Source organism: Lynx rufus, unplaced genomic scaffold (genome assembly GCF_022079265.1).
Source record: "Lynx rufus isolate CCGP_SWC_20201006 ecotype Redwood Valley unplaced genomic scaffold, mLynRuf1.p SCAF_6, whole genome shotgun sequence".
NCBI classification, from domain to species: domain Eukaryota; kingdom Metazoa; phylum Chordata; class Mammalia; order Carnivora; family Felidae; genus Lynx; species Lynx rufus.
The window spans coordinates 13,664,112-13,681,571 of record NW_025814878.1 but is presented as its reverse complement, the minus strand read 5'-3'; the positions used below and the strand labels follow the sequence as shown (position 1 = coordinate 13,681,571).

Here is a 17,460-nt window from a genome sequence, read left to right as displayed (position 1 = left end):
AGAATCTCCAAGTGAAAGAAGATTCAGGTTTATTTTTCAAATATAAACTACTCTCAATATTCCTGAGCAGGAAATTTGATGCACTAGAAAAAGAAATTCGCAAAGTGGACCCATGCAGTTCAAACCAATGTTGTTCCAGGGTCAACCTTATTTCCTACTAGAATGCAATCCCCTTGAGGGCAGGAAGTCCTGCCAAATCTTGCCTGTTCAGTCTTACATTATCCATAGTGCGAACTATGCACTCAGTAATCACTCCATGATTATTGTTGAACGAATGAATGAGAGGATACACCAAAGATGCTCATTATTATTATTGCTTCTATTCACTGATTATCAAAAACCATTCGTGTGTTTGCTTGCTTATACTAACTGCATGAATCTGATCATTGAAAGCGTCGATAGAGGTTTGTTTATCACCAAAGTTACAGAAAGCTATTATGGCTGAGCTTCCCCTTTATTAGAAGGGACAGATTCTATGGTGGGACATAAAATCCAAAGAAGATTTATAAGAATGAATGACCACAAAGAGTCCCCATTTCCTTTCGCATATACTGAGTTCATGTCCATGGAATATATGCCGCCCTATGGGAATCTTGAACTTGTCTGACTCCCCACTGCACCTCTCTTGCTGGGAAAGGGATTCTGCTTCAGCCTCATCCCTGTTCCTCTAGAACCAGATAGAAGCTGTTGGTAAACGTTTCTTGAACAAATGTATAAAAGTGCTATGCCAGGAACAGCGGGAGTGTTGTCTAGAAAACATTCTGGGCTGTTTGGGGGTTAGCAAGAGAGTGTTGTGATCTTTTATCAGGGTCTAGCATGGACACATGTAGACAGAGTGGTGGCACCAGAGCCACGTTGTTGCCACCTCTTTGCTATTCACGTGTGTTGTGTGTATCACCCAGGGCAGGTGCTCTGGAGCTCAACATTTGTTTCTTGAACCAGCTTACTGCTTACTAGTGATGAACATACAATCCCCAGAGACAGGTATTACAATCTAGAATTCTCGTCTACCAGAAAAGGACACAATTACGATATGAATAAGCGGCATGTGGAAGCTGGAAATTTCTCTAAATTGGTCATTCTCTCAACTTTCTCTCTAGTCTAAATCAAAGTCTTATAGTTTATACTGTGCTTAAAAAAATCTAGATATTTTTCCTATATAAATCAATGGAAATCTGCTTGAAATAATGGATGGTGCAAATTACTGGGTGATTTTGTGTCTCTCCCCCCGTAAAGAAGTTGGTAATATGTGCTTCATACTAATTGGATTAAATATTTTATGTTAAAGATCTATGTACAGATAAAATATTCATAATTATAAGATAAGTCAAAGTAACAGTTTGTGTGTGAGAAACTGCCTAGTTTGTGTGTGCACATGTGTCTGATGTGTGTTCAGCAAAGACATTCTTTCTTTTTTTGTTTTTCAAGGAAAATTTATAGACTACTCTATTTTACATAACATTTCTGGGTATGAGGAATTTTCATAGGTCAGAGAGTGAGAGTCAAATCTAGTTTTGTTGTTGTTGTTGTTGTTTTGTCTTATTTTGTTGTTTTCCTGTGTGGGCTTTTTAATGGGTTGTTTGTAGCTCTTTATACTTCTGATTTTTATATTATAATATTCTGTTGTGCCTATCTCTATAAACTCAAAATAGTCATACTACTGTTGTTTATAGAAATTATCAATGGAAACTCATATCCACATGACGGGGAATAAATGATCCCATTATAAATCATGAAAAGGAAACAACAGAAACAGTCCTTCTAAATTCAGTTGGAGATCTTGTTCACAGGGGAACCTGTTTCAAAATAATGTTCCAACAAGATAGAAGAATGCACAGTGATAAAGGAGGAGATATTTGTGAAAACATTTAAGCTGTTCAGGAAAGGTAGCATCACATTGAACAATGCTTTCAGAACAGTGAATGAGGCTTTCTTTCCAACTCTCCAAGGTGAAGTTCTAACATCTAAAAAAGGCACAAAATACCTGCAAATACCCTTACATCTAGTCAAATTCAGGTTTTTAAATCTCTGTGTCTATTTTCTTCAATAATTGAAATTTGTTCCCAGTACGTGTAAGTTGTGTGAATTGTGTAAACTTATGTAAACTGGGGATCCTTAGGAAAAGAAGAAATGACACTCTGAAATGTGAACAGGGGAGGGGGTGTCAAATAGTTTGTACCATGCAGTCCCAACATATGCCAGGCAGGGAAGTGAGAGAGAGAGAGATAGAGGGAGAGGGAGAGAGAGCATGAGGGTGTGCATGGGTGGGGGAGGGGCAGAGAGAGAGAGAGGAAGACCAGGGATCCCAAGCCTGCTGGGCTTTGTCAGGGCAGAGCCTGATGGGGGGCTTAATCCCAGGAACCATGATAACATGACCTGAGAGGAAGTCAGAGGCTTAGCCGACTGAGCCCCCCAGATGCCCCAGAAGTGAACCTTGCTTTGAAGTGGAAGTGGTGAGAAGGAGAATGTGTCTCAGAAGATACCCAAGAATCCCATTTTGGACACACCTGGCCTGTAGGACCACTCACCAAGTGTAAGGTGTGGCTGGAGAGAGGCTAATTCCAGTCAGAGGAACATGAGACACAAAACACAAGGAAAACTCAATGCGCATCTCACCATGTGAGGCTGTTCCCCTTCCTTCTCTGGTCTGGAATGGTGAGGAAGAAAGATTCAGAAATGCTTTCCTGTGCTTAGCCTACAGAAACCCATTGGTGTTAATATGAGGACTTCATATACTGTTGAAATTGGGGACCCTCAACTGTCACTCCTCTTCAAAAATATATGAGTGGGTCAGAGAGCAAAAGGGGTACATGCAGAAAAAAAATGAGTATATACCAATATATTGAAGTGGCAATTTCCTATCTATATTTTTTTAGTACCTACAGACAAAATTTAATTTAAAATTAAAAATGTATAAATCAGAAGTTTTCAATGAGCACTTACTATTTCAATTAAAAAAATGAAAATCATGTAATTGTACTTTATAAGCAAAAAGGAAACACTGGAGAGATCTAGAAGTTTGGTTACTATGATTATGATTTTTCTAGTGCTATTATGAACGTCTTGTACTGTGTACTTTCCATATATCTTTATTGTCAATTCTCACAAAAAATCTGAGAGGTAGTTATTACCATCCTGATTTTACATGTGAAAAATGAAGCTTAAATGCTGTGAATAATTTGCCTAAACTAACACAGCTGGATGAACCAGAGTAAAGATTTTCACCTAAGTCTGACTTATTCCAAAGCCCAGAACCTTTTTACTATAATGTTTTATCCCTTTAGAAACTTTCTAACTAGTGGTGTTGACATAGTCCTAACGGTGGTAGCTACTAACATTTATGTCAGAGGGTTTCTGGAGGCTTTATGTATATGGACCCAATCAATCCTCACAATAAACCTACGAGGTAGATGCTGTAACTATTATCCCTTTACAGAGGAAAACACTGAAACACAGGCTGCTTAAGGAACTTTTCCATGGTCACACAGCTAGTCACTGGCACTGCTCGGATTTTGTTTATTGATTTACCTTTATTTTTTAATATTTTTTAAAGTCTATTTATTTTGAGAAGAGAAAGAGTGTGGGGGGAGCAGAGAGAGAAGGAGAGAGAGAATCCCAAGCAGGCTCTGTGCTGTCAGTGCAGAACCCAAAGTGGGGCTCGAACTCATGAATCGTGAGACCATGACCTGAGCCAAAACCAAGAGTCAGATGCTTAACCAACTGAGCCACTCAGGGCCCTGGCAAAGCTAGGATTTTAAATGGAAATTAATTTTCTAGCAAGAGCTGTTGAATGGAAAAAATAATAATATGTGATGGTACCAATTTGAGATCTTTATTGTATTCTCTATTAATGTCTTTATTTAGGGAATTGTCTATATTTTGCTGAACATACAAGTTTGTGTAGAGTCTTATCATGTTTTTCCTGAAGATCTTTTAGGTTTCTCAACTTCAGGTTGTCCACCATAGATGGACTTCCAGTAAACAAATCAATGTGGCAAATTATTGTATTTAATACATTAGGTATGTTAATGGATAAATGTTAAAATTCTAGAGGAAACTAAAAAGTTAATATCTAAAATAAACACAGTAGTATAATTCATGAAATAGTATAATGTATATAGTTGGGTAATGGTACAAAATTAATAATATAAATTAAGTTTTCTTTAAATTAACATTTACTAGATTTATCATGGTGAACATTTTGCAGTATGTACAAATATAAAACAGCACATTGTATACCTGAAACTAATGTAATGTTGCATGTCAATTATACCTCAATAAAAAAATAAAAACAAAAAAAATAAGTAAAAAAAACCTGAAGTTAATATTAAATGGAGAAATATAACACAGCAGCTAAAATACCTTAGGCTGTCTGAAACTGAGTTATTTATCACCTGAGAAATTAGAATAATAACTCCTATCTTTCAAGGTTGTTGTAAGATTCAAGATAATATATGTAAAGTTTCTAGAACCTAGTAGACCTCAACAAAATGGTATTCTCATTATTATGTATCTAACTAGAAAAAAAGCCTCCAGGCATAATTGCATCTTCTTTTTTTTGACATCACATTTGATGATTTTATGTGTGAATGAGCAGCTACTAAAATTAAATTACAAGTTGCATTGTATCATACATTTGTTGCTGAAAGTAGCTAGCAAATAAATTCGGAATTGAATGATGTTTACAACGAAATAGGAAAATTTTCCATTTGAAAGAATATGTTGGCCAATCTTTATGAAAGTTAAGCAGCTTTTGAATTCAGACTAATCAGTATCATGTTTATAAATGTGGATTTTTAGGAAGCCAGTTTGTTTAAATGAAAACATAGATATGTCAGATTCTATGTGTCAATTATATTTACAACTCAAGACCTACAAACTTCAACTTTAAGGGTATGATGCATTTTAGAAAAATTGCTACTAACATCTTCAATAATTAATTTAGCTTACTTTTCAATTATCAATACTTCAGATCAAGAAGATGAGGAAGTAATTTTTTTCATAAGTATATTGGTGTCCTAACTTTAAATTTTGTGTACATCCTGAATTTAATGGAAATATCACCACATTTATTCATTTAAATTTAACATTTAATTTCTGTGAGAAATAAAAAATCTTCCCCCAAAGACTCACATCTTTATAACCCATAATAAAAAAGTAAGTTCTGAAATATAACTATGTTCAACCTAGAATATTTCTGTTATAAATTTTTAGGAAGCTTACCCTCTGGTTAACATGAGACAACAGTGCCACCTTTAGTATATTTCAATACCTAAGTTTTGGTAAAAATTGCTTGCAGAGACAGGTGGCTTTCTCTTAAAGAAATAGAAATTGGAAGATCTGGACCAGGTAGTACTTTGGGATATCATCTGCCTTCATGTATAATTAGTTGTGTTGTTATTTTAAAGTTCTTGCCAATATGTTACATTTTTATGTTACTGGCCTGCACCTTTCAGGTTCTAACTCTATTTGCAAAGACACATATGAATTTGGCTTATCATTCTCAAAGGTCTTTGGTTTCAAGCCCAACCCACCTTTGTTAACAGGACTGTAACACTATTTTCTTAACTCTAAATAATAGTATATTGTTCTTTCTTAGGCACAATGTATGCATGGTGTTTCCAATTCAAGGTCTTTGAAGAAACCAAACATGATTAGATTCTGTCTATCTATCTATCTATCTATCTATCTATCTATCATCTATTATCTAAAGATTTTCTTGTTTACATTTACCAAGTATGATTGTACTTGGTAAATGTATGCCTTATCCTGAACAAGTATTCTAGCTTAGAAATTATGTTAATGTTAAAATCCCAGCCAGTTTTTAGTTCCTGGATACATAAATCAAAGCACTGAACTTTAATCATAAAAAATACATTTCTGTAATTTTTATGTCTTAGTATCCACTGAAGACTTCTATTTGCTGCATCCTGGATAAATGTAAGATAATGTAGGAGGAAAATTAAAGCCATAATGCTAAAGGTCTTTTCAAGTTCATTTCATCAACAGATACTGCTGCTTCCTCTCTGCAAGGAGTATATTAGTTTATTCTGATTGTCATTTATTCTAGAGCTCTTCTAATTACAGGTATATACAATATGATGTCACATTTTTCATGGTGTTTGAATCAGGAGGACATTTATTCTTGCACCTAACTGATACACATACTCTCAACACATAGTTTCCCTATAAAGTTTTATATATGAAAGTTAAACAATGTGATAATGAATACATACAATGAGCTTAGAATCATACTAGGTGAAATTCGGGATCAAAAGGAAATATATAGGGGCACTTGAGTGGCTCAGTCAGTTGAGCATCAGATTTCAGCTCAGGTCATGATCTCGTGGTCCTGAGATCGAGCCCCACATTGGGCTCCCTGCTGTAAGGACAGAGCCCACTTCAGATCCTCTCTCTCTCTCTCTCTCTGCCCCTCCCCAACTAGGGATCACTCACTCTCTATCTCAAAAATAAACATTAAAAATAATGAAGTATATAATGATATTCTGGCCTTTGGAGAACTTGTAATTAATTGGAAAAAATGTTACTATACTATATGACATTAAAGAATAGAGAAATTATTTTACTCTATATTTTAAAATGTAAAGGAAGAGTGCACCTGTTGTTTGCCTGATACTGTATTATGTGTTTACATATATAAACTTGAATATTAGAATATGTTACTTTGAAAGGAATCAAATACACCTAAATATATGATTCAAACACTAAGACCTATGAGTAGTAAGAAAAATGGAGCCCCAGAAATACTTAATGGGGCAGTTTGAGATTCAATTTCAGCTGACATTTGTTAATATCTTAGAAACCCAGTGTGTATGATACCAGATACTATCTTATTTTAAATGCCCTATATTGATTACTTTTTTAATGTTTATTTATTCCCCCCCGCCCCCGAGAGAGAGAGAGAGAGAGAGAGAGAGAGCACGCGTGCGCGCAAGTCGGGGAGGGGCAGAGAGTGAGACACAGAATCTGAAGCAGGCTCCAGGCTACAGCTGCCAGCACAGAGCTCAAGACAGGGCTTGAACTCACAAGCTGTGAGATCATGACCTGAGCCCAAGTCGGACCCTTAACCAACTGAGCCACCCAGGCGCCCACCTATACTGATTAGTTTTAAGCCCTGTGGGCATGGAATTAATATCTCCATTATATAGAGGAGGAAACAAAATCAAAGAATGTAATAAACCTGCCAAATTTAACCTATCCAGTGGCTGATCCACAATTTACCTCCGTGCCCTTTGATTATATGACGGAAGAATTTTTCCCTAGTGCAACATTTCTCAGCAGCTAGGATTGTTGGCAGAAAGACCAGTCGCCCGCTTGTGAACTTGGGTTACTTATAGTCAGTTTACAGTCATACAGGATGATCTGCCCACATTTGCAAGTAGCTAACAACCAGCACTAAGCAATCGATAAGAGCTGGGTTCTGACAATTACTATTTTACTTTGCTAACGGGATCACTTACCACTTACAAGACTCCAGTTTTGAAAGGGGCTGACATGTCTTTGGAACTCATATTTGAATTCCAACCACTTGGGGGAACGTAAGAAAATTCATTGCCTCTCTGAATCTGCCCTGTTGGGGTGGTTTGAGAATTAAAAAAGGAAGAAACATTGTAGGGATTCAACAAATGTTATTTCTCCCTCTGCCACTTGGATATTTAGTTGTTAGAAAGAATTAATAGCACATAAGGCAAAAAACCCTTCACACCCTGCTTGGAGAAAGCAGAGGGAAGAGAATAACACATATTATAGCAGAGATAAATGAATTCAATATTATAATGGAGATCCTAGCCAAGGAAATTAGGCAACAAAATGAACTGAACGCATCCAGATTGGAAACAAATTAGATGGTGATAATTTTTGCATAACCTTACAATTAAATCAAAACCTACTGATTTACACACTTCAAATGGTGAGTGTGTGGCATGTGAATTACCTCTTGATTTTGTAAAAGAGAATCACACAGATCTTTATAAAATATTTGTTTTAAAAAAGAAAAGAAATCCAAGCCACTTAAATTAACAACTCTTCCCTGACTTTCTCCCCTTTTCCTATATGACATGATTTTATTGTTACAACTCACTGGTTTTCTTTTTTATGTCTTTCTAGTTCATGGAGAGAAACATGAGGAATTAATTACCTTAGGAAGCCCGGATTCCCATACTATTAGTGAGGGGCAAAAATCTTCAGGAACTTCCAAAACAAGAAAAGGCAAAGAGAGGTCCTCTGAGAAAGAAAAGTTAGCCAAAGAAAAACAAGCACCTCGCTTTGAGCCTCAGGTGGGTGTGATACTTTTTTTTTTTTTAACGTTTTATTTATTTTTGAGACAGAGACAGAGCATGAACGGGGGAGGGTCAGAGAGAGAGGGAGACACAGAATCTGAAACAGGCTCCAGGCTCTGAGCAGTCAGCACAGAGCCCGACGCGGGGCTCGAACTCACGAACAGTGAGATCGTGACCTGAGCCGAAGTTGGACGCTCAACCAACTGAGCCACCCAGGCGCCCCCTCCCTTTTTTTTTTTTTTTATTGGAGTCACTTAATAAATGTAGATTCATTGGGTTCCTACTTGACTATCTCTCCTGAGGTCAAAACTGAAAAACTCCATCTCCTTGATTCTAGCAACTGACTAGATAAATTAAGGAAATTCCTTGGACACCTTCTGCAAGCTGCTTGCCCTAGTTTAGTATCAAAAATCATTAATCAAACTTTTAAGACATGTGTGTCTGTAAGACACTGCTTTGGGGCATTGGGCTTCTAATATTAATATTACACAGTCCCTACCTTCAAAGAACTTACAGTCTAATGGAGGAGACCGAAGGTAAACAGAGGTTTTAATGGTAGATATTGTACTTATTCTGGCCTCTTTCTCCAAGAACAGCGAAATCCTGACCTGAGTCAATGAGCAAAGACTTCTAAGGTGAAATCTAACACAATCTGCCTTTTTTTTTCTTTAGCATTAAAGTTTGAGAGATGGGGCTAGAGGGGTAAGTAAGGGTCAGAAGGGGGAGGGCCTTTAATTTTGATTAGGAGGCTGGGACTCTGTCTACAGCCCAGAGGTCATGATTCCAAATTCCTTCAGGGCCAATTAGGTAATTACAATGATTAGGGGTAAGGAAGAGGATGTGGGGCAAAGTTGAGAAATACAAGCACAGGCCTAAATATACTCAAATTCAGGTTATTTAAAAGCACTGAACTCAAAATACCTATGAGGACAAAATCTTCCCAACATTGGTGATCACTGCATAAGTTAAGCCAGGGTAGACGTAGGATGGGGGAAGGGGGGGGGTAAAAAAATGTATTGACATGATCAGATTTACATTTCAGATACCCTGGTGGCTTTTGAAGGTATACGTTTAAAGGGGAAAAGACTAGAGATGGAGAAAATCATTCAACAAAGTACTGCAGTAGTCTAGGCAAGAGAGGGCAAGGTATAGCAGGTACAGGTAAGAAAGAAGCAGAGGACCAAAAAGAACTATCAAGGAAACAGTGTCTGTAGTTCTTAATCCCAAGATGGGGTCAGGAACAAGAAGGAACAAAGGTTATCTCTCAAGTTTGCAAATGAATCAACTGAAGAGGAAGGATGTTGAGACCACCAGTAAAGGACAATAAAGGAAAATTAACAAACTAGAAGACATAACGGTCAGCTGTCCTACACTCCAGTAGTGGAAAATCCTGTCCACTTGCATTGCCAAGATTTAATTTCTTAATTGGAGTCTACTCTTGGAAACACTGTGAAGTAAAGAAGCTTAACCTGACCTCTGTGGGGGTTGGAATGGAAATGACCACGTGGCCCCTGGGCTGGTGCTCTTAGTTTCCTGGGGACTCAGCTGCCGCACAATGGCCCCTGTCAATGCCAGTGCTGGAAACAGGCAAGCCACCATTGCTGCTGGAGAGGTTGCAACCTACAAACCATGACGCAAGAAGTCCCCTGGGAAGCCGAGAAGCAAGCAGCTGCATTTCTTGTACTCGTAGGACAAGTCACATCGGTCTACAAAGAGGGTTTTCATACAAGCAAAATAAGATGTAAACGGGCCCAAAGTGAAGCAGATTGTTGTGGTAAGCCCTGTGACTCTTTAAGCACCCCCAATCTACATATTGGAATTTGGAAACTTAGCACTTCTTCTCCCAAGGGACTTACAGAAGGGAGCATCTGTATGTCCTATTTTTAAAAGTACTTTGAAGTTTGTTTCAGAAGCTGTTTTGGGCAATCAGAATGAAATGATCTCACATTTAGCTCAAGGTAAGCTGAGTTCCAGGGTATTTTAAAAAGTATCAGTTGGCGGCTGGTTAAAAATCTCAGTGCTCAATCGGCAGAAAATAGTTTTCCAGAAAAGAAGAGTCATGATGAGTAAAGCCTTTTATCACACAAATAGTATAACCACAAAATTTGAAGTCATTCCAATTTTTGTCAAATCATGTTAATTCATACTTCACATGCTGAGGGGAAAATGCCTCAAAAAAACGAACATAAACATGTCTAGGATGAATCAGAAATTGAAGACAAAACATTGGAGAAGAAAAATCTGGTTTTCTCCAGGTCCTGACATCCTGACTGACAAGAAACTGTGCTCAGAATCTTCTTTATACTCCATGGACAAGTCTTGAAGCCCCACTGGGACAGCTGACATTCGTCCAGTTTCTACTAAACAAAGTACTGCTAACTTGCTTTCTTATCCCACTGAAGGCATAGAAGCTTGACAGCTGGTTATAGGGAGGGCTTACCCCCAAATCAAAGTATCATTCAGTCAGAAGAGTCGGAAGAACAAAAACAGGTGATTAAAGCTGAGTGGGCTATGGCAAAGGCAAAAAAGCAGAAGAGAAGAAGAATTCATCTACTCAGCAAGAGAAGATTGCAAGGGTGAGTGTTAATGACAGAACCCGGGTTTAGTTCAAACATTAAGAACAACTGACCCACAACTCTACATTAAGAGAGTTGAAGAACGGACTTTTCATCTACTAGAATTTCCCGAGGGAAGACAAACGGCTTCCATGGAAAGAATTAGTCCATATTTATTACAATGGGGACAAGAATGGTGCCCTTCAGGCCTTAATTGGCTACCTGAATCCAGTGAAAGGAAGAGGTGTCCAAATTCTCACCACTGATGGTAGAGGGGCACTTTTAGATACTTCAAAAACTAGTCGAACTTACTTAGAAGCTCTATGACTGCATTTGAGGTGTAAACACTGGTGCTGTATGAGCTTGCCTGTGGGGGTTAATTCACAGGACCCCGGATGAATGTGAGGAACTTCATCAAAAATTCGTATCACTTATGCTTTCACAAAATGTCACAGTTAAAGCAGTCAAAATGAGTCGGAGCCATGCATTTTATGAGTCAGCTGTGGGAAAATACGTTGAAGATTTAGAATGGAAAATGCACTAGCGATTGGAAGAGGCAGAAATCCTGCGCGTCCTGAGGTGGCTGCAGTTAAGGGCCGTGATAAACAGGGAATCTGCTGAAGGCTTTTGTGTGCAGAAACGACACTCATTTTCCTGGAGTCAGCTCTCACGATTTGGGCAGCTGTCGTTATAAAGTGTGGCAGGCCATTTCAGCCACATCTGCTGCTCCAGGCCACTTTGCCGAGTGTGCATTTGGGAAACGATCTTCTTCAAGGTGGCTTGTTTCTGAGTAACTCATAGGTATGAGCGCTGCCCGAGCATAAACGTCGCCTAAACGTCTTTGGCCAGATGTTCCCTTAGCACGCATAGTAGTGTCCCTAGGCATTGGAAATTATAAGACAAATGTGAGAAACACCACAACATACACTAGCTAGAAAACCAAACTGTTTAATATCATAAACGGTGCTACAGATACAGAAGTCCATATAGTACTTGATGATTTATTACTTCCTGCAACCTATTTTATTTTATTTTTTTGAAAGAGAGCGAGAGAGTCAGAGGGTGAGAGAATTTTTTTTTTAAGGTTAATTATTTCGAGAGAGTGAGGAACGGAAGGGGCAGAAAGGGAAAGGGGGAATCCCAAGCAGATTCCGCACTGTCAGTGCAGAAACCAACACGGGAGTCGATCTCACAACCGTGAGACCATCACCTGAGCCGAAATCAAGACTCAGTCACTCAGCCAACTGAGCCACCCAGGTGCCCTGGGACACTTACTTTAGATTTAGCCCTATATTGTGTGAAAAGATACCTCTAGATGACAGTTAAAATGAAAAGCTGAATCAGTGCAGTTGGAAGGGTTGAGGTACATAAAAAGAACTGAAGAAGAAATTAAAAAGTTTGCAAAAATAAGAAGTCAAGAAAAAGCAATTCTGCAGAAAATTGATGATTGTATAAAACTAAAAACTGACATGGACGGTGGCCTTCATTCTGTTTGAAATTGTAATGAATATATGCATATATTCTGGAAACTGAAAAGCTTCTTCAGAAGATCTACCATTTAAGAAGGAATTGTGGGATCTGGTCTGAGTTAACTTTGAGATACTCATGAATTCTGGGGAATCCTGGGAAAGAAAGATGGTGCTTGGCTTAGCTTGCACAGCAAAAAGTGCATGCTTGGTTACAGAATTCACATGGGAATTACGTTTTAAGATATCAATAACTAAGCTTTAGAAATCTTAAATTGTGCTAGTCGGTTTTAGTAGACACTGCAGTTATAATGCTTCCTGTTTGAAAATGTATTAGTATATGTGCCAAACCAGAAACTGGAAACTTTTATATTATACTTTGTATTTTCACCTTAGTCACCATGATCGTGTCGAATTTATTTGATCATTGGATTTTATTTCATGTGGAAAAGCTAATTTCTTGGGGCGCCTGGGTGGCGCAGTCGGTTAAGCGTCCGACTTCAGCCAGGTCACGATCTCGCGGTCCGTGAGTTCGAGCCCCGCGTCAGGCTCTGGGCTGATGGCTCAGAGCCTGGAGCCTGTTTCTGATTCTGTGTCTCCCTCTCTCTCTGCCCCTCCCCCGTTCATGCTCTGTCTCTCTCTGTCCCAAAAATAAATAAACGTTGAAAAAAAAAAATTAAAAAAAAAAAAAAGAAAAGCTAATTTCTTACATTTGCCTTACTTACTTTTTCACTGGCTACATTTTCCAATCCAAATGCTGTCTTTTATTGCAATATCTAAATGGATAGGGAAAAGGGGAAGTTTCTCTATAAAGGGATTATTATATTTGAAATATAAGAGGGGCGCCTGGGTGGCGCAGTCGGTTAAGCGTCCGACTTCAGCCAGGTCACGATCTCGCGGTCCGTGAGTTCGAGCCCCGCGTCAGGCTCTGGGCTGATGGCTCAGAGCCTGGAGCCTGTTTCTGATTCTGTGTCTCCCTCTCTCTCTGCCCCTCCCCCATTCATGCTCTGTCTCTCTCTGTCCCAAAAATAAATAAACGTTGAAATATAAGAGGACCAGGTACAGTTTTCTATTTAAGATTAGCTTATTTGGGAGCACCTGGGTGGCTCAGTCGGTTGAGTGTCTGACTGGCTCAGGTCATGATCTCACCGTTCCTGAGTTCAAGCCCCACATTAGCTGGCTGCTGTCAGCCTATCAGCCAATCGGCACAGAGCTCGCTTCAGATCCTTTGTCCCCATCTCTGTGCCCCTCTGCTCCTTGCACTCTCCCAAAAATACATAAATATTTTTAAAAATTTAATGAAATTAGCTTATTTTAACGTTGTTTGTTTAAAAAACAGAGGTGAAGTGGTTTTAGTTCACCACTTTTTTCCCTTGAAGCTTCAAGACAATGCTGTGTGTTAACTTTTCTAAACGTGGCTTCAATTTATAATTCGGTGTTTCAATTATTTGAACTCACTGAGAAAATATTCGTATCATCAACAAAATAAGCTATTGAAGTTTTAAACAAATGAGCTTAACTCAATCCATAAACTTATTTATAAGACATGTGACCCCCACCCCTTTATATTTCATAATACTCCCTTTCCTGATCCCAGAGAAGTTTCTGATAAACTCATTTATCAAGTAATATAAAAGACGGTAAAATCCTTTGTACTGTGGTGTAAAAGAAAGAAAGAAAAGAATTTCCAATCGTGAGATTTAGGTTATCATCCAAATATTAGGGGAATGTTGTAGAAAGCAAGATCTTTTTGGTAAGATTGAAAGCAAACTGCCCACAAAACCTTTATTCAGTGACCCTACTGATCCCTGTTTCCCCCGTGTATCATTTAACCTGGGTAACTGACATTGTCTCAGTCATATGTAAAGTGTTAGTAACCATGTTAGATTCAAGCCTCTCACCCTACCAGACCCTCACCAATGAGGCTCACTTGTCTAGACATTTCAAGCCCTATGTCGATCTGCTCTCAGCCTATGGTTCATGAAAATGATCCTATGAAATACCAAAATGTTAACTTTCATAATGATTTCATAAATATCAAAAAGTTAACTTTCCGTATATCCACACCTGGAAATGATCTATCATCCCTGCCCTCATGTTTTGGAAAGAGATACTAGGTAACTCTCAATGTAATTTAGATTTTTTGTTTTGTTTTGTTTTACAGCTTTTATGTAAACTTTGCATACAGTGAAATGCAATCATTTTAAATGTACGATTCAATGAATTTTGACAAGTGTATTCACCCTGTAATCCACATCCGCATCTCTATCAAGGAATAAAGTACAGGCCATTTCCATAATTTGGGAATCCCTCAAACCTCTTTGCAATGGATTCTGTCATCCTCATACCTTACCCCAGGGAGCAGTTTTGACTGTTCCATTATTTTCATACACATGAATCATGCAAAATGTATTCTCTTTTGCTCAGCTCCTTTATCTCAGTATGATGTCTATCTGTGAGATTCCTCTACATTGTGGTATACTTCTGTAGTTTATTACTTCTTTTAAAAAAATGTAATGTTTATTTATTTTTGAGAGAGAGAGAGACAGAGTGCAAGTGGGGGAGGGGCAGAGAGAAGGAGACACAGAATCTGAAAGAGGCTCCAGGCTCTGGCTGGAGCACAGAGCCCGATGCGGGACTCGAACTCACAAACCATGAGATCATGACTGGAGCCAAAGTCAGATGCTTAACCAACTGAGCCATCCAGAGGCCCCAATTACTTTTCAATATTAAATAGTATTCAATCATATGGATAGATGATCATTTATTCACCAATTGGTAGACATTTATATTGTTTCCTTTTTTGGCTCTTAAGAGTAAGGTGTAATGAATGTTCTCCAAGTATTTTTGTGAACATGTGTTTTCATTTCTCTTGGTAAATACTTAGTGGTGAAATTATGGATCATAAGGTAAAATTCAAACCCTTTGAATGGAGCAAAACACCTGACCCAAAGGTTTGTATGTTATTTATCAGATGTCCACTTTTCACCCTCAACAAGAAGACCCAAATAAACCCTACTGGATTTTGAGGCTGGTCACCGAGCACAACGAAGCAGACAGTTTCGAACTGAAAAAAGATACCGAACGAGCAGATGAAATCCGAGCCATGAAGCAAGCCTGGGAGATGACTGAGCCTGGAAGGGCTATCAAGGTCACTTGAGTTTGAAAAGTTGTTCTTTACCTTTTCACTCCCAGGCATTGGTCTGAAGGGAGAGCCATGATGGTGAAACCACACAGTCTTTCCTTTAGGAGTGATATCTGGGATTTTGTTAGACACTGACTAACTAAATGTTAAGACCACATCTGAACAAATCGTGAAATGTTGCGCAGATGACTGGTACCAGATGAGGCGCAAAAGCAAAGAGCATAATGGTGCCACTTATTGGCCCAAACCGTGGGTTCCCTCATCCTTCCACACAGTGTGGGCCGTATCCATGTCTGTCCTTCACACTCCAAGTAAGAAAGCATAAAAATGTTTAATATGTCCTTTCATGTACTTTGAACATCCTTGACTAGATAAACAGCATCGCTTCCCCTTGTGGAATATACATACTTCATGGTTTCCCCTCACTGTATTTTATGTAAGAACCATTGCCATAGTGAGCCATTATTACTTGTATGTGTTTCATGTCCCAACTCAGGGTTATTAAGCCAGATAAAAAAAGGTTCAGGAACAGCTAGATCTAAGACTGCATGACTAGTGTATTTGCTTTAAAACTGCTGCTTCCCTAGTTCGCAAAAATAACCGTCAAAATTATGGATGGCTTAGAATTGGAGTGTATTTGATAATAATGCACTAGTTCAAACTGCTGAAGTGGTACATGTTTCATGTACTGTTAAGATGTTGTTGCCTATACTGTTTGTTGATAGTGTTTGTTCTTTAGGCTTCCCAGGCTCGCCTGCATTACCTCAGCCGGTTCATTAGGAAAATTCCGGATGCTGAGAGTGTGCCTATGTCTGAAAGCCAAACTAAAGCACCAGAGGACGGTCAGTGAACTCTGCCCCCCGCGACCTCAGAGCACAAGACTGCTGCTTGCACCTCTTAAAAGATAGTCAGGGCATCATTCTGGGTAAAAAGAAAGCATTGGAGAAGCTGTTTGCCTACAGGATTGTGAAAAGTTACGTACAATCCTGTAGGAAAACAGGTCCTGGAACATTTTCTCTTTGCCTAGCAGATGTTTACTTTTCCCCCCAAGTAGATATGGTTTTCTCCATTTCAGAAAAGATGAAACCAGGGGCATCTGGGTGGCTCATTGGTCAAGCGTCCCATTCTTGATTTCCACTTGGGCCATGATGCCAGGGTAGTGGGATAGAGCCCTGCGTCAGGCTTTGTGCTGAGCGTGGAGCCTTCTTGGGATTCTCTCTCTTCCTCTCCCTCTGCCCCTCCCCAGCTCACATGCACTCCCTCCCTCCTCTCTCTCTCAAACAAACAAACAAGAGATGAAACCAGAAATAAGAATGCAACATAGTTCAAAGGTAGCAGTGTGTAACCTTGAAGGCAGACCTGCTGCTGTTACTCTGGCTCCTTTCTAGTAATAATAACTATAAATAATAGCAATAACATAAAACAGACTGCCTTTATTGAGTGATTGCCATGGGCCTGAAACTGAAAATATTAATTATTCCAGTTAAGACATCAATCCACTGATCTGTAATGTTATTTTCAACTTACCAATAAGAACACAGGCCCGGAGTAATTTGCTCTGTAATTTGTTAAATTCATAAGATACCCAGAGACACAGCCCGCTTGCAAACAGCTCCCCATGACCCCGAGTGCCTTCTCACAAAAACCTGGCTGGCCCATTACAACCTCACTGGGACACCCAGGGAGGCTGACCGCATTCACATCCCAAATCATGCTTTTCCATGGTCACATCTACAGGAGTATAATTCAATAATTGTTATAAAGATAATAACGCCTCTTAACTTTTCATATAAGGAGTATGAATAACAAATATCATCCTGATTTTGTTTTCTTGGGATGCGCATTCCTCACATCACTTTTTGTTTGTCTCATTTTATTTTTTATTTTTTATTTTTATTTTTTTTAAAATTTTTTTCAACGTTTTTTATTTATTTTTGGGACAGAGAGAGACAGAGCATGAACGGGGGAGGGGCAGAGAGAGAGGGAGACACAGA

General features: G+C 38.8%; 1 protein-coding gene and 1 pseudogene across 1 annotated transcript in view; both read left to right on the top strand.

Annotated features, from left to right (window-relative positions):
- The window catches only part of ADGB (androglobin), a 168,107-nt gene that overhangs the window by 135,017 nt on the left and 15,630 nt on the right, over positions 1-17,460 (top strand). The window contains exons 30-32 of the mRNA XM_047102658.1: positions 8,128-8,297; positions 15,296-15,472; positions 16,206-16,308. Of these exons, the coding sequence (XP_046958614.1) occupies positions 8,128-8,297; positions 15,296-15,472; positions 16,206-16,308 (450 nt within the window). The remainder of the gene's footprint in view (positions 1-8,127; positions 8,298-15,295; positions 15,473-16,205; positions 16,309-17,460) is intronic.
- LOC124528348 (calcium-independent phospholipase A2-gamma-like) lies at positions 9,856-12,351 on the top strand (annotated as a pseudogene).